Source organism: Somniosus microcephalus, chromosome 5 (assembly GCF_052327205.1).
Source record: "Somniosus microcephalus isolate GS21.2 chromosome 5, FLI_Smic_1.0, whole genome shotgun sequence".
In the NCBI taxonomy this organism is placed as follows: Eukaryota; Metazoa; Chordata; class Chondrichthyes; order Squaliformes; family Somniosidae; genus Somniosus; species Somniosus microcephalus.
Window position 1 is genome coordinate 317759215 of NC_140991.1, and position 18021 is coordinate 317777235.

The following is an 18021-nucleotide window of genomic DNA, read 5'->3' on the forward strand; positions in this document are numbered from 1 at the left end:
TAGTTGAGGCCCCAGCACCGATCCCTGTGGCACCCCACTAGTTACCGTTTGCCAACTGGAAAATGACCCATTTATCCCGACTCTCTGTTTTCTGTTAGTTAGCCAATTCCCCTATCCATGCCAATATATTACCCCCAACCCCGTACCGAGTTCAAGTCTGCATTGGTGAATGTATTGTGAGCAAAACCGCAGATGAAAAAAAGACTTAATAAAGATCTTCATTCTTATTTGGGTTTTATTTGTTACTCCAAAAAGGAACACGGAAACATAACAGAGCCAGGGCGACAATGGAATGGAAATAGTTAGAAAACTGAGTACAGCTTCATTTGTATAAATAGAAATAGTTCCCACACCCCCCCCCTCCCCCCATACTACATTGATAATTAAGTGTCTGGCCTAATTCCTTACAACAGATTCCTTTGTTCAATTCTGAAAGACGATTCCTGCTCTCAATTTGCAAAATACGCTGATTGAATCACCCTCCACCTCATGATTGCACAACAATTTAAAGGCATTTTGCAAATTCGTTGCTCCACTACAGTTCCAGTCCTGCTTTGCACATCTCCAGCAGAGATGTACGGTAAAATGGTCGATAGCATCCACTGCAATTTATTAACGATTTACAGATGAGTTTTATAAAAAAAAAGACACATGAACAGATAAACCAGGCACCGTTTGGGGAATAAAAAGCTGAATCTGAATGCATTATTCTGCTATAAGAGGAATGAACGTATGAACCATTCCACCGTGAATATTTCAACAGTTTGTTAATGTTTAAATATTATCGTAATTCTTAAGGTAAAGTAGAAGAGGTGCTGAAGGAAATGTATGTAGAGAGGGTCTCCCGTTACCAAGCTATATCATCTCTCTCTTAGAAGAGCAGATTTGAACACTTCAACTATGATATAATTATACGGTAATTAATGAAAAGAAAACATCAACAAGTACACAACAGGAGGAAACAAGATATACAGTTGATTCTGTAACATAATACAAATTCCATATTCGTCTAAAACTCACTGTACAGTTTTTGCAGGTAAATTACAGCCCCCTACCTAAAAGTTATATCTGTTGCAGACAGACGTTTTGAAAGCAGCAGCAGCTTCTAAACACCCGACTGAATGAACTGAGGTCATGCGGCAAGTTGGTATCCAAAACTTTTACACAAAAACTTCGAATTCAACAACTTGAAGTCTGGAAGCAATTAACTCATTTCTGTGAATATACGTTATTGCTACGGCGCGATTTCATGATATATACAAACAAGCGGAGTGGAAAAAGAAAAAAAATATATAAGGACGCCTGTTGCATTTGAACGGATATACCCCTGTATGAAACACCAGAGTTCGCTTTTACATTCTGGACATCAAGTTGAACAGTCAGGATCGGAAGATCACGCGAGCAGGAATATTTTTTTTTTGTTTCGCGAGCGCGGTTCTTAAAATCGTTCAGGCTGACAAAGGAAGAGAAAGTTTATAACGGCTAAGGCTGACCGATGAGTCACCGACTGCCAACTATAACCATTAGATCCACCGTTAGAAATCAATCATTAAAAAAGATCCCACAGCGTGTGGTGTGGAAAGCAAGTCAGAAGATCCTCCACATCGGCGCAGAATCTTGGCGGCCAAGCTGCTTTCCACAGGTACAAATTCAGTCCATCTTTTCTTTCTGAACCAGCTTTGGCGCATCGACAAACTCCTTGCCGTTGAAGAGTATGATCGCAGCGGTCCCAAAGCTCGCGCTTCCCCAGAACAGCACGTAAGCCAGGGTCTCGGTCCAGGTGTCGCCTAATATCGGGTCCATAAAAACAAATTAAATTGTTAAAGACCATCATAATTCAAACAGCAGTAACAGGCTTTAATAGCGAGAAGTCATAGAAACATAGAAGATAGGAGCAGGAGTAGGCCATTCGGCCCTTCGAGCCTGCTCCGCCATTCAACGAGATCATGGCTGATCATCCAAACCCTAGCACCCGGTCCCTACACCGACAGCCATCCCACCCAAGCCCTATCCCCGTAACCCCACGTATTTAATCCCCCCTAACACTAAGGGTCAATTTTTATCATGGCCAATCAACCTAACCCACACATCTTTGGTCAATAACTAGGGATGTAATGACTGGATATTAAACATGATAACTACCTCTCCAATGATGGACTCCTTAATTAACAACGGCCCAGAATTTGCGGTCGGGGTGATGGTGAACCGGCAGCGTTGGCCGTCATTCCACCTTTGAAACCGACCGCAACTTCAGGATTTGCCGCATACGAAATCCTGAAGTTGCGGTCAGTCATTCACTGCTCCGACACTGGCTGCGCTGTAGATAAGTCACCAGGACCGGATGGGATACATCCAAGGATGCTGAGGGAAGTGAAGGAAGAAATCGCGGAGGTACTGACCATAATCTTCCAATCCTCCTTAGAGATGGGGGTGGTGCCAGAGGACTGGAGAATTGCAAATGTTACACCCTTGTTCAAAAAAGGAACTATAGGCCGGTCAGTTTAACCTTGGTAGTGGGGAAGTTTTTAGAAACAATAATCAGGGACAAAGTTAACAGTCACTTGGACAAGTGTAGATTAATTAAGGAAAGCCATCACAGATTTGTTAAAGGCAAATCGTACTTAACCAACTTGATCGAGTTTTTTGATGAGATAACAAAGACGGTTGATGAGGGCAATACAGTTGATGTGGCGTTTGATAAAGTGCCACATAATAGGCTTGCCAGCAAAGTTGAAGCCCATGGAGTAAAAGAGACAGTGTCAGCATGGATACGAAACTGGCTAAGTGACAGGAAACAGAGTAGTGGTGAACGGTTGTTTTTCGGACTGGAGGAAGGTATAAGTGGTGTTCCCCAGGGGTCAGTTCTAGGACCACTGCTTCTTGATATGTATTAATGACTTGGACTTGGGTGTACAGGGCACAATTTCAAAATTTGCAGATGACACAAAACTTGGAAATACAGTGAACAGTGAGGAAGAGAGTGATAGACTTCAGGAAGACATAGACAGGCTGGTGGAATGGGCGGACACGTGGCAGATGAAATTTAACACAGAAAAATGCAAAGTGATACATTTTGGTAGAAAGAATGAGGAGAGGACATATAAACTAAAGGGTACAATCCTAAAGGAGGTGCATGAACAGAGACACCTGGGGGTATATGTGCACAAATCATTGAAGGTGGCAGGGCAGGTTGAGAAAGTAGATTAAAAAACCTTACGGGATCCTGGGCTTCATAAATAGAGGTATAGAGTACAAAAGTGTGGAAATTATGATGAACCTGTATAAAACACTGGTTCGGTCTCAACTGGAGTATTGTGTCCAATTCTGGGCACCGCACTTTAGGAAGGATGTGAAGGCCTTAGAGAGGGTGCAGAAAAGATTTACGAGAATGGTTCCAGGGATGAGGGATTTCAATTGCGTGGATAGACTGGAGAAGCTGGGGTTGTTCTCCTTAGAGCACAGAAGGTTGAGAGGAGATTTGATAGAGGTGTTCAAAATCATGAGGGGTCTGGACAGAGTAGATAGAGCGAAACTGTTCCCATTGGCAGAAGGGTCGAGAACCAGAGGACACAGATTTAAGGTGATTGGCAAATGAACCAGAGGCGACATAAGAAAAAACTTTTTTTTAAACGCAGCGAGTGGTTAGGATCTGGAATGTACTGCCTGAAAGGGCGGTGGAGGGAGACTCAATCAGCTTTCAAAAGGGAATTGGATAAATACCTGAAAGAAAAAATTTGCTGGGCTACGGGGAAAGGGCGGGGGAGTGGGACTAGCTGAAGTGCTCTTACAGAGAGCCGGCACGGGCTCGACGGGCCGAATGGCCTCCTTCCGTGCTGTAACTATTCTAGGATTCTATAAATGCATCTGCGCTATTCGTCTCAACCACTCCCTGTGGTAGCGAGATCTGCATTCTCTCCACTCTCTGGGTAAAGAAGTTTCTCTTGAATTCCCGATTGGATTTATTAGTGACTATCTTATATTTATGACACTCTAGTTCTGGTCTGGCCCGCAAGGGGAAACATTCTCTCTATGTCTACCCTATCAAACCCTTTCATTATCTTAAAGACCTCTATCAGGTCACCCCACAGTCTTCTCTTTTCTCCAGAAAAGAGCCTTTTCTGATCAGTGTGACCTCTCAGTTCTGGTATCGTTCTTGTGAATTGTTTTTGCACCTTCTCCGGTACCTCACTGTCCTTTTTACACTATGGAGACCGGAACTGTTCACAGTGCTCCAAGTACGGTCTAACCAAGGTTCGATACAAGTTTAACGTAACTCCTCTGCTTTTCAATACTACACTTTCTTTGATCCCTGCATCATGTTAGCCATTTCTTACAGATGTGTTCAGTACAAGGCAACAGGAAACAGCTCCTGAATCACAACCTAAAATATTAACTGAACCACAACCTACAATGGACATAAATCGTCACAGCTATTTTAAAAAAAATGAAATGTCCTACTACAATCAAAGTAATAAAGTAAACTCTCCAAAGATCAATAAAGTTTATATCTACCATTATTCTTTTTTCCAGCATATGCATTAACTTCTGACTATGCAGCACTCAAAGAATCAAGTTCCTATTTGCTTGAGTGCTATTTATGACAGGTTTAACAAAATGATGCCCGGACGCCAAGGGTTAAATTACGAGGAGAGATTACACAAATTAGGGTTGTATTCCCTAGAATTTAGAAGGTTAAGGGGTGATCTGATGGAAGTTTTCAGGATATTAAGGAGAACAGACGGTAGATAGAGAGAAACTATTTCCGCTGGTTGGGGAGTCTAGGACTGGGGGCATAGTCTAAAAATTAGAGCCAGACCTTTCAGGAGTGAAAATAGGAAACACTTCTACACACAAAGGGTGGTAGAAGTTTGGAACTCTCTTCCGCAAACGGCAATTGATGCTGGATCAATTGTTAATTTTAAATCGGAGATTGATAGCTTTCTGTTAACCAAAAGTATTAAGAGATACGTGGCAAAGGTATGTGGAGTTAGGTCGCAGATCAGCAGTGATCTCTCTGAATGGCGGAACAAGCTCGAGGGGCTGAATGGCCTCAATATGTTCCTATAGCTTCAGACTACCTCTTGGCAGAAGAATGGAGAAAGTGATGGCCTTATCCTGGCCTTCGGCCTACACAGTGCAAGTCTCAACAATAATTTAATATTGCTCCCTTCTCTTAGTTTTCCTTGTCCTCCTATTTTCTTCTCTATTATCATTTTTATTATTTATGTACACTCTCAATTTTTTTTTTTTTTTTATTCGTTCATGGGATGTGGGCATCGCGGGCAAGGCCCAGCATTTATTGCCCATCCCTAACTGTCCTCGAGAAGGTGGTGGTGAGCCGCCTTCTTGAACCGCTGCAGTCCGTGTGAAGGTGCTCCCACAGCGCTGTTAGGGAGGGAGTTCCAGGATTTTGACCCAGCAACGATGAAGGAACGGCCGATATATTTCCAAGTCAGGATGGTGTGTGACTTGGAGGGGAACTTGGAGGTGGTGGTGTTCCCGTGCACCTGCTGCCCTTGTCCTTCTTTGGTCGAGGTCGCGGGTTTGGGAGGAGCTGCCGAAGAATTAGATTTCCACTCCGCCACCGTAACGACGCTGGAAGCGTGGCTGAAACCCCCGTTTACCTACCGCCCATTTTGAAAGTGGAACCTGTATCATTTAGGATCAGTTTCTGGCTGAAAAGCAGTTTTTAAAGGCTGTTTCTTTAACCAGTCGAGAGATGAACGGCTGCAGGTTTGCCTAAGCTTATTCGAAGAATTATAGGCGAGACTACTTGCAACGTTCTTCAGACCCACCCAGAAAGTACACAGTTGAGTACAGAAGCCAGGAAGTTATGCTAAACCTTTATAAAACACTAGTTTGGCCCCAGCTGGAGTATTGTGTCCAATTCTGGGCAGCGCCACTTTAGGAAGGATGTGAATGCATTGGAGAAATTACAGAAGAGATTTACTAGAATGGTTCCAGGGATGAGGGAATTCAGTTACGTGGACAGACTGGAGAAGCTGGGGTTGTTCTCCTTGGAGCAGAGAAGGTTAAGAGGAGATTTGATAGAGGTGTTCAAAATCATGAAGGGTTTTGATGGAGTAAATAAAGAGAAAGGGGGAAAAATTCAGTATCGCCCCGTTTGGGGCGCCATTATCGGCCGTGCGCAATGTTTAGCGCCTGGCGCTAATTATCGCCTCCAACTGCAAACTTGGCTTTTATCGCCCCTGGAGGTGATTAGAGCGCTAAATCAGGCGCTACACACCTGTCTTAAGGCGCAAAGGCCGAGGAGCGAGGCGCTACCTCAGAGCACTGGCGAAGCAAGGAAGAGCAAATCAAAATGAACCTGCAAAGTGCTGCTCAGTACCCAAAACTCCTTCACACAGCGTTGAATCTCTCCAGAAGTCTCTCTCTCTCTCTCTCTCAGAATGCGTGGTGCACAAATGTCACCAACAAAAAAAGGCAGGAAGCGGTCGCTTTCGCTCCCCCAGTCCTTTCCCGACTGCAAAACGCTCCCCTCAACCTGTCGTTGCTAGCGGCAGGGGGTGCCACTCGATATCCGATCTGGGGCGCTGCTCACTCGACTGACGTCACAATCTGCCGGCGCAGGAGATCGCGACGGTAGTGTTTAGCGTCGCCGCAAAATGTCTAGTTAATTTCGTGAGCAGCGCTAACGGGAGGCGCAAACAACTGAATTTTTCTTCCAATGGCGGAAGGGTCGATAACCAGAGGGCACAGATTTAAGGTGATTGACAAAAGAACCAGAGGCGACAGGAGGAAAAACTGTTTTACGCAGCGAGTGGTTAGGATTTGGAATGCGCTGCCTGATAGGGCGGTGGAGGCAGATTCAATAGGAGCCTTCAAAAGGGAATTGGATAAATACTTAAAGGAGAAAGAATTGCAGGGATATGGGGAAAGAGCGGGGGAGTGGGACTGACTGGATTGCTCTTCGAAAGAGCCGGCGCAGACTCGATGGGCCGAATGGCCTCCTTCTGTGCTGTACTATTCTATTCTATGAAAACAGAGGGGGCATAGATTTAAAGTAATTGGGAGAAGGATTAGAGGGGAGTTGAGGAGAACTTTTTTCACCCAGAGGGTGGTGGGGGTCTGGAACTCACTGCCTGAAAGGGTGGGAGAGGCAGAAACCCTCATCACATTTAAAAAGTACTTGGACATGCACTTGAAGTGCCGAAACCTACAGGGCTATGGACCAAGAGCTGGAAAGTGGGATTAGGCTGGTGCAGAATTCTTAAAGTGCATCCAGGAGAGCTTTTTGAGCCAGCATGTAGAAAGTCCTACAAGAGAGGACCTAATTCTACTGGACCTAATTCTAGGGAATGTGGCCGGGCAAGTGGTAGAAGTCAAATCAAATCAAATCAACTTTTATTGTCATTGTTAGTGCACAAGTGCAGTACAACGAAATATAGGCTTGCGGCTCCCGAGTGTGTACAATTTGGATTAGGACACTTAAACATTTCAACATACATTTGTACATATATATTAGCATAAATATGACCATAATAAAGTGCATCGGCAGATGTGCAGGCTTTAGTGTTTATTTGTGGAGTTCAGTAGGATGACAGCCCTGGGAAAGCTGCTGTTCCTAAATCTGGTCGTACGGGTGCGGATGCATCTGTAGCGTCTTCCAGATGGTAGGAGGGCGAACAGACTGTGGCTGGGGTGGGTAGGGTCTTTGATGATGGGCTGTGCCCTCCGTAGGCAGCGTTTCTGATATATATGTTCTATGGTCGGTAGCCGGGTTAGAGTTACTTTGGTGACAGTGACCATAATTCAGTGAGATTTAAGGTAGTCATGGAAAAGGACAAGGATGGACCGGAAGTAAGGGTTCTAAATTGGGGGAAGGCCGATTTTAATAGGATAAGGCAGGATCTGGCCAATGTGGACTGGGATCAGCTACTTGATGGAAAATCCACATCGGAGCAATGGAAGTCTTTCAGAAAGGTAATCGAGAGAGCACAATGGCAACATGTTCCCGCAAACGTCAAGGGTGGGACCAACAAGCCCAGGGAACCTTGGATGTCAAGGGATATACGAGAATGGATTAGGAAAAAAAGGGGGGCTTTTGGCAAATACAAAGGACTAAAGACAGAGGAAGCCCTAGAGGAGTATAAAAAGTGCAGGGGTGTGGTAAACCACTGTTTGTATTCCACTGTGTACATGCCTGGACATGCCTCGGCTGACTCCTCCCACAAGTCCTAGTATAAAGGTGACTGCTCCCCAGCCCTTTGTATTTCTGGACCGGTCGACCACTCGAGGCAGACCTTCATTCTTTTGTTAATAAAAGCCTTTAGTTACTCTCTTAACTCTCAGTCTTTTATGAGTAATTGATAGCGCATCAAGGGGGATACTTAAAAAAGAAATTAGGAGAGCGAGGAGGGGCCATGAAATAACACTGGCGAGCAAAATAAAGGAAAATCCTAAAGTGTTTTATAAGTATATTAAGGGCAAGAGGATAACTAGAGAAAGAGTAGGGCCCATTAGGGACCAAAGTGGCAAACTGTGTGTGGAGCCAGAAGATGTAGGTGGGGTTATAAATGAATTTTTTGCATCTGTGTTCACTATGGAGAATGACGATGTGGACATAGAAATCGGGCAAGGGGACTGTGATATACTTGAACATATTAGCATCGAGAGGGAGGAGGTATTAGCGGTTTTAGCAGGCTTAAAAGTGGATAAATCCCCAGGCCCAGACGAGATGTATCCCAGGCTGCTGTGTGAGGCAAAGGAGGAGATTGCAGGGGCTCTGACACAAATTTTCAGAACCTCTCTGGCCACAGGGGATGTGCCAGAGGACTGGAGAACAGCTAACGTAGTACCATTATTCAAGAAGCGTAGTAGGGATAAACCAGGGAATTACAGGCCAGTGAGCCTAAAATCAGTGGTTGGGAAATTACTGGAAAAATTTCTGAGGGACAGAATTAGTCTCCACTTGGAGAGGCAAGGAATAATTAGGGATAGCCAGCATGGCTTTGTCAAGGGAAGATCATGCCTGACAAATTTGATTGAATTTTTCAAGGGGGTGACTAGGTGTGTGGATGAGGGTAGTGCAGTGGATGTGGTTTACATGGATTTCAGTAAGGCTTTCAATAAAGTCCCGCACAGGAGACTGGTCAAGAAGGTAAGAGTCCATGGGATCCAGGGTGCCTTGGCACATTGCCTTCCACTAAGCCAGTTTTGGATCCAAAGGGTGATGGTCGAAGGTTGTTTTTGTGACTGGAAGCCTGTGTTCAGTGGTGTACCGCAGGGATCGGTGCTGGGTCCCTTGCTGTTTGTGGTCTACCTTAATGATGTGGATGTGAATGTAAAAGGTATGATCAGTAAGTTCGCAGATGACACGAAAATTGGTGGGGTGGTAAATAGCGAGGAGGGAAGCCTAAGGCTACAGGACAATATAGATGGATTGGTCAGATGGGCAGAACAGTGGCAAATGGAATTTAACCCTGAAAAGTGTGAGGTGATGCATTTTGGAGGGACTAACAAGGCAAGGGAATACACAATGAATGGTAGGACCATAGGAAAGACAGAGGATCAGAGGGACCTTGGTGTGCATGCACATAGATCGCTGAAGGCAGCAGAACAGGTGGATAAGGTGGTTAAAAAGGCATATGGGACACATATTCTATGCCTCGGCTAATGAAGGCAAGAGCAGGGAGGTTATGATGGAGCTGTACAAAACGCTGGTACGGCCACAGTTGGAATACTGTGTGCAGTTCTGGTCGCCACACTATAGGAAGGATGTGATTGCCTTGGAGAGGGTGCAGAGGAGATTTACCAGGATGTTACCTGGGCTGGAGCGCTTCAGCTACGAAGAAAGACTGGACAGGCTGGGTTTGTTTTCCTTGGAGCAGAGAAGGCTGAGGGGGGACCAGATTGAGGTGTACAAAATGAGGGGCATAGATAGGGTAGATAGAAAGGAACTTTTCCCCTTAGTAGAGGGGTCAATAACCAGGGGGCATAGTTTCAAGGTAAGGGGCAGGAGGTTTAGAGGGGATTTGAGGAAAAACTTTTTCACCCAGAGGGTGGTTGGAATCTGGAACTCACTGCCTGAAAGGGCGGTAGAGGCAGGAACCCTCACAACATTCAAGAAGCATTTAGATGAGCACTTGAAATGCCATAGCATACAAGGCTACGGACCAAGTGCTGGAAAATGGGATTAGAATAGACAGGGCTTGATGGCCGGCGTGGACGCGATGGGCCGAAGGGCCTCTTTCTGTGCCGTAGATTTCTATGACTCTATACAGTAACTTGGCAGCAGTGTTCCAAATAAAAAAACAATCCCTGAATTTTAGACTTTATGCACCTGACTGAATTGTTTAATTGAAGCTGAATCCCAAAAGGAATAACGTCTGTCTCGCTTCTTACTTCTCATTTCAACATTTTACTTACCGGCCATAAGTAGGCAGATGATGCACATCGAGAAAGCCACGATCATTATTATAGGCAGCTGTGAAGGAATAAAAGTGGGAATATAATTTACCACAGCAAACCGCTTTCCTGCACAGGTTTCTTTAAATACAAACGCTAAACATACACACGTTCCAGTCCCCTTAAGAATGTCTCCAGTCGATACATGAGAATTAGGAGCAGGAGTCGGCCATTCGGCCCCTCGAGCCTGCTCCGCCATTCAATAAGATCATGGCTGATCATCGACCTCAACTCCACTTTCCCGCCCGATCCCCATATCCCTCGATTCCCCTAGAGTCCAAAAATCTATCGATCTCAGCCTTGAATATACTCAACGACTCAGCATCCACAGCCCTCTGGGGTAGAGAATTCCAAAGATTCACAACCCTCTGAATGAAGAAATTCCTCCTCATCTCAGTCTTAAATGGCCGACCCCTTATCCTGAGACTGTGCCCCCTGGTTCTAGATTCCCCAGCCAGGGGAAACAACCTCTCAGCATTCACCCTGTCAATCCCCCTCAGAATCTTATATGTTTCAATGAGATCACCTCTCATTCTTCTAAACTCTAGGGAATATAGACCTAGTCTATTCAATCTAAAGTTGATGCTTGGAAATGATCAGTGTAAATAATTTCAGCACAGCTGCCTCCACAGATTGACATTTAAAGAGCGCAGGTACTAGCTGTCTGGGTGCAAGACTTATTGAAGCAATCTTATTTAACAAGTCTATCTCAAAATTGTAACAGAATTGCCTGCGCTGTTCGCTCTTCATCCCCAGCCTTTGCTTCTGATCATCATACATCCCTATGCAACCGCTTAAGCTTGTACCAGATCAGGACTGCCATGTACCCCATCACATAATTAACTAACCACCATTAATTGGCAGGTTGAGGTTCTTCAGCAGACCGGTCTCTAAAATTAAATACTGTGATAATTATGAGGGGCCTGGTTAGAGTGGATAGGAAGAACGTATTTCCCTTCGCAGAGGGGTCAATAACCAGGGGGCAGAGATTTAAAGTAATTGGTAGAAGGATTAGAGGGGAGTTGAGGAGAACTTTTTTCACCCAGAGGGTGGTGGGGGTCTGGAACTCACTGCCTGAAAGGGTGGTAGAGGCAGAAACCCTCATCACATTTAAAAAGTACTTGGATATACACTTGAAGTACCGTAACCAACAGGGCTACGGACCAAGAGCTGGAAAGTGGGATTAGGCTGGAGAGCTCTTTGTCGGCCGGCACGGACACGATGGGCCGAATGGCCTCCTTCTGTGCCGTAAATTTCTATGATTCTAACTAAAGGGGTTTTAAGGCCACTGATTAAACAAATACAATAGACCATTACAGGAGAGGAAATGCAAATGTTCTTTTGTTTACTAATCTAAAGGACAGAAATGGAACAGCTACCTGATTTGTGACAGCTTGCCATGGGTTACTGTTACAGGCATTCCATAATTCAACAAACCTCTCCCATATTAAAAAACTCATCAAGCTAATCAATGCTCAGGCAAGACCACCTGAATCCGTACCAAAAGTATCTCAGTTTTAAGTCTGTAACAATGTTAAAACCCACCATGAATGCGCTTAAAATCGCACCAGCCATTCTGCGAAACAGCAGGCAATATTCCTGCAGCCGGTATTGACCCACTGTCCCAGATGGGTGGGACGTGTGCAACATAAAGAGCCAACACCTCATCACTGACCCAACAGCAGAGGTCCCTGGCTCCGACCTCCATCGGAGACTGTGGGCGGCGCTCAACCCAATCCGCACGGGGCACGGACGGTGCGGCCACCGACTCCACCAGTGGAAGATGACGGGACGGCCCGAAGTGCAACTGTGGCCCTGAGTCCCAGACCATGGAACACATCACATCGACCTGTCCACTGAGATCTGTTGCGGGAGGCTCCTCATTTCTCCACTCAGCATCTCAGGAGGCCATCGAACGGAGAGCCAAACTAGACATCCCATCATAAGCTTTTCCCATCATACAAAACAACAACAATGTTATACAGATTCAAATTGTAACCAAAGTAGTACAGGAAACTTTCTGGTATCCGGCACTGACGGGACCGAGCCGGTGCCGTTAGATCAAAACTGCCGTATAAACCAGCGGCAATGTTAAAACATACAGAGCTTTTCAGCTCCGTGTGAATCAACAAACCCTGTTACTTAGCAACAGCTTCAAAACAGTCAGCTGCAGCTGCAAGCGTCTCTAGCTGAAGCTGTTGCTTAGCTACAGACCTTGCAGAGCCTGACTGGGGAAAAAAAAAGCAACGAGAAGTAAAAAAACTTATAGAAAACGGCTCCTGAATTTTGCCGGTAGATAGAGCTTTCCGGACTTTTAACCTCCAGTTAAACGAAAGTTTCCTGTACTCAATAATAAATAGTCCATTAAAATGAATGGCCGTCTCCAAACTCACCGCTAGGAACCTCCACTCTTTCTGGTCATGTAAAAGAACCAAAGTATCGGCCTCATCCACAACGTAGTTTCCAAGAAACAGGTCTATTGAATCCTGGAACAGTAATCAAAGTACATAACGCATTAACAAATAGAAAACCAGTTTTATATTTCTACGGAGAAACCTAGGTGAAGAGCTAAAAGACTTGCATTTCTATAGCGTCTTTCACGACCACAAGACGTCCCAAAGCGCTTTACAGCCAATGAAGTACTTTTTGAAGTGTGGTCGCTGTTGTAATGTAGGAATCATGGTTCGCACAGCAAGCTCCCACAAAGAGCAAAGTGATAATGACCAGATAATCTGTTTTAGTGATGTTGATTGAGGGATAAATATTGGCCCAGACACCGGGGAGAACTCCCCCTGCTCTTCTTCGAAATAGTGCCATGGGATCTTTTATGTCCATCTTTTACATCTCATCCGAAAGACGGCACCTCCGACAGTGCAGCACTCCCTCAGTACTGCCCCTCCGACAGTGCAGCACTCCCTCAGTACTGCCCCTCCGACAGTGCGGCGCTCCCTCAGTACTGCACTGGAGTGTCGGCCTAGATTTTTGTGCTCAAGTCTCTGGAGTGGGACTTGAACCCACAACCTTCTGACTCAGAGGTGAGGGTGCTGCCCACTGAGCCACGGCTGACACTCCTATCTGAGAGCTTGGGAAAAGAATGAGTTACCATGAGAAATGGTGCTATTGGTCATATTTTCAATTGTATGCACGTGGAGACGGAAGAGTGTATAAGATGGCACATTTGGAGCTTATGACTGTATTACTATTGGGAAAATAGAGAAAGACAAGAAAGATTGAAACTGAGGCACAGCTGGAGGCTGGAATCGAGAGAAAAGTCTACTAGACGACCAACTATTGTATCCAGTCCAGCAGTGCAAGTCAAGTGCTAGAAAAACCCTTCCTAGATAATGGGATCAATATTCAAATCTTGGACAAAGTTGGGTTTTAGAGGGAAATAAGAGTTGTCGAGGAGTAGAAAAAAACATTTGGCATTAAAGTGGAAATCAAGGTTCTTGGAGGCAGCTTGATCAATGGAAGATAATTCACTAAGACCAGAGGAAGTAATGGGCCAAGAAAGTCAATAGGATGCAGAGAGAGGGAGAGCACACCGACACACAGAGACGCAGAGCGCTCGCGCGAGGGGAGAGATCCCGAGGCGGAGGGGGAGAAAGCCCGAGGCGGAGGGGGAGAGAGCGCGAGGCGGAGATGGAGAGACAGAGGGAAATGGAGAGAGATAGAGAAGGAAAGAGAGAGAGACAAAGACAGATTATAGTCTCTAAGGAAATCGAGGGATATGGGGATCAGGCGGGAAAGTGGAGTTGCGGTCGAAGGTCAGCCATGATCTTATTGCATGGCGGAGCAGGCTCGAGGGGCCGAATGGCCGACTCCTGCTCCTAATTCTTATGTTCTTATGGGAAAGTAATGCTTGTGTTACCTGTCGAAATCCATCGGAAAAGTTATTCTTGTAGTATCTGATCATCGAGTTCCATCCATCCATTACAAGACCCCATTTGGTTCTCTTTCCAGTCCTATAGAAAGCATGTGAAGGATGAAGCAAGTGTATTAAAACAATGGATACTTGCGCTGAAAATGTCCAAACAGTAGCCGAGCAGCAGTTACGTTAAAATAAAGGCGTAACGCCCAGGGATTGGAAGCAATGTGCTGTTTAAATCTGCAGAAAGCGATAACATGCCATTTCCTTGTTATGCTTATTTCCAAATAATCCAGCTCCCCACGTCAACATCAGGCAGATCTAAAGTGCGGCATGGCAGGTCTCGGTGTCTTCTAAAAACCCATTCCAGATATTCTAGGACAGTATTTCAATTTCCCAACTAGTTATGCTATCTTCTGAATGCTAGTTGTATGAGCGACTAATAATTTAATTGACAGTATTTCTGGTAATAATTTTCCAAAACTCCCTGGACTCGGCAAAGGTCCCGGCAGACTGGAAAACTGCTAATGTAACACCCTTATTTAAAAAGGGCAGTAGACAGAAGGCTGGAAACTATAGACCGGTTAGCCTAACATCTGTGGTAGGTAAAATTTTGGAGTCCATTATTAAGGAGACAGTAACAGGACATTTGGATAATCATCATTTAATAGGACAAAGTCAGCATGGTTTTATGAAGGGGAAGTCATGTTTGACAAATTTGCTGGAGTTCTTTGAGGAAGTAACATATAGGGTGGATAAAGGGGAACCAGTGGACGTAGTGTATTTAGACTTCCAAAAGGCATTTGACAAGGTGCCACACAAAAGATTATTGCTTAAGATAAAAAATCACGGGATTGGGGGTAATATTCTGGCATGGATAGAGGATTGGCTATCTAACAGAAGGCAGAGAGTTGGGATAAATGGTTCATTCTCAGACTGGCAATCAGTAACTAGTGGTGTTCTGCAGGGGTCAGTGCTGGGTCCCCAACTCTTTACAATCTATATTAACGATTTGGAGGAGGGGACCGAGTGTAACATATCAAAGTTTGCAGATGATACTAAGATGGGAGGGAAAGTAGTGAGTGAGGAGGACATAAAAAACCTGCAAGGGGACATAGACAGGCTAAGTAAGTGGGCAGAGATTTGGCAGATGGAATACAATACTGGAAAGTGTGAGGTTATGCACTTTGGCAGGAAAAATCGTAGAGCAAGTTATTATCTTAATGGCAAGAAACTGGAAAGTACTGAAGTACAAAGGGATCTGGGGGTCCTGGTGCACGAAACTCAAAAGGTTAGTATGCAGGTGCAGCAAGTGATTAAGAAGGCCAATGGAATGTTGGCTTTCATTGCTAGGGGGATAGAATATAAAAATAGGGAGGTATTGCTTCAGTTGTACAAGGTATTGGTGAGGCCGCACCTGGAATACTGCGTACAGTTTTGGTGTCCATACTTAAGAAAGGACATACTTGCTCTCGAGTCAGTACAAAGAAGGTTCACTCGGTTAATCCCGGGGATGAGGGGATGGACATATGAGGAGAGGTTGAGTAGATTGGGACTCTACTCATTGGAGTTCAGAAGAATGAGAGGCGATCTTATTGAAACATATAAGATTGTGAAGGGGTTGGATCGGGTGGATGCGGGGGAAGATGTTCCCGATGATGGGTGAAACTAGAACTAGGGGGCATAGTCTTAGAATAAGGGGCTGCTCTTTCAAAACTGAGATGAGGAGGAACTACTTCACTCAGAGGGTGGTAGGTCCATGGAATATGCTGCCCCAAAAAGCTGTAGAAGCTACATCATTACATAAATTTAAAACAGAAATAGACAGTTTCCTAGAAGTAAAGGGAATTAAGGGTTACGGGGAGCGGGCAGGAATTTGGACATGAGTCTAGGTTCGGATCGGTCATGGCCCTGTGGGTAGCGGAGCGGGCCCAGGGGCCGTGTAGCCTGATCCTGCTCCTATTTCGTGTGTCTAATTCTGTTAGAATCAGGAGATGGTTCTGTGATAGTGGATTGGCGGTTAGGATCAGATCAGCCATGATCTTATTGAATGGTGGAGCAGGCTCGAGGGGCCGATTGGCCTACTCCTGCTCCTATTTCTTATGTTCTTATGATCTCGTGGACTGCAAGTCTCAGTCACCGAATACAATGCCGCTGATTGCAGCACATGCATTTCCAATATTTACACACAAGTGTCTCAGTATCTTTTCAGAAAGATGCCACTCTGGAGCACCAAAGGACAAACTAGTTTCTCACCTTGAATCAAAGAATCAGAGAAATTTACAGCACAGGAGGAGGCCGTTCGGCCCATCGTGTCCGTGCCGGCCGACAAAGAGCTACTCGGCCTAGTCCCACTTTCCAGCTCTTGGTCCGTAGCCCTGTAGGTTTCGGCACTTCAACTGCATATCCAAGTACTGTTTAAATGTGCTGAGGGTTTCTGCCTCTACCACCCTTTCAGGCAGTGAGTTCCAGACCCCCACCACCCTCTGGGTGAAAACAGTTCTCCTCAACTCCCCTCTAATCCTTCTACCAATTACTTTAAATCTCTGCCCCCTGGTTATTGACCTCTCTGCTAAGGGAAATAGGTCCTTCCTATCCACTCTGTCTGGGCCCCTCATAATTTTATACACCCCAATTAAATCTCCCCTCAGCCTCCTCTGTTCCAAAAAAAAACAACCCCCATGATGATTTGCACAGGTTTGGATCCAGTATGATTTGGACAGGTTGGGTGATTGGGCGGATGCATGGCAAATGCAGTATAATGTGGATAAATGCGAGGTTATCCACTTCGGTGGCAAAAACAGGAAGACAGATTATTATCTGAACGGCAATAGGTTGGGAAAAGGGGAAGTGCAACGAGACCTGGGTGTCCTTGTGCACCAGTCGCTGAAGGTAAGCATGCAGGTGCAGCAGGCGGTTAAGAAGGCAAATGGTATGTTGGCCTTCGTAGCGAGAGGATTCGAGCACAGGAGCAAGGATGTCTTGCTGCAGTTGTACAGGGCCTTGGTGAGACCACACCTTGAGTATTGTGTGCAGTTTTGGTCATCTTATCTGAGGAAGGATGTTCTTGCCATGGAGGGAGTGCAGCGAAGATTCACCAGACTGATATCTGGGATGGCAGGAATGACGTATGAGGAGAGATTGGTTCGATTAGGCTTATATTCGCTAGAGTTTAGAAGAATGAGAGGGGATCTCATTGAAACTTATAAAATTCTAACAGGACTAGACAAACTAGATGCAGGAAGGATGTTCCCGATGGTGGGGGAGTCCAGAACCAGGGGGTCACAGTCTAAGGATAAGGGGTAAGCCATTTAGGACTGAGATGAGGAGGAATTTCCTCACCTAGAGAGTGGTGAACCCGTGGAATTCTCTACCACACAAGGCAGTTGAGGCCAATTCATTGAATATATTTAAGAAGGAGTTAGATATATTTATTAAGGCTAAAGGGATCAAGGGATATGGGGAGAAAGCAGGGACAGGGTACTGAATTTGGATAATCAGCCATGATCTCATTAAGTGGCGGAACAGGCTCGAGGGGCCAAATGGCCTACTCCTGCTCCTATCTTCTATGTTTCTAACCCCAGCCTATCCAATCTTTCCTCATAGCTAAAATTCTCCAGTCCTGCAACATCTCGTAAATCTCCTCTGCACCCTCTCGAGTACAATCACATCTTCCCTGTAATGTGGTGACCAGAACTGTATGCAGTACTGTAGCTGTGGCCTAA

General features: G+C 45.3%; 1 protein-coding gene across 1 annotated transcript in view; it reads right to left on the reverse strand.

The window, feature by feature from the left end:
• Positions 1–217: 217 nt before the first annotated feature.
• The window catches only part of sacm1lb (SAC1 like phosphatidylinositide phosphatase b), an 86805-nt gene continuing 69001 nt past the window's right edge, over positions 218–18021 (reverse strand). Inside the window, exons 15-18 of the mRNA XM_085989295.1 lie at positions 14300–14393; positions 12822–12914; positions 10390–10447; positions 218–1787 (exon numbers count right to left, since the gene is read on the reverse strand). Of these exons, the coding sequence (XP_085845421.1) occupies positions 1651–1787; positions 10390–10447; positions 12822–12914; positions 14300–14393 (382 nt within the window). The 3' untranslated portion in view covers positions 218–1650. The remainder of the gene's footprint in view (positions 1788–10389; positions 10448–12821; positions 12915–14299; positions 14394–18021) is intronic.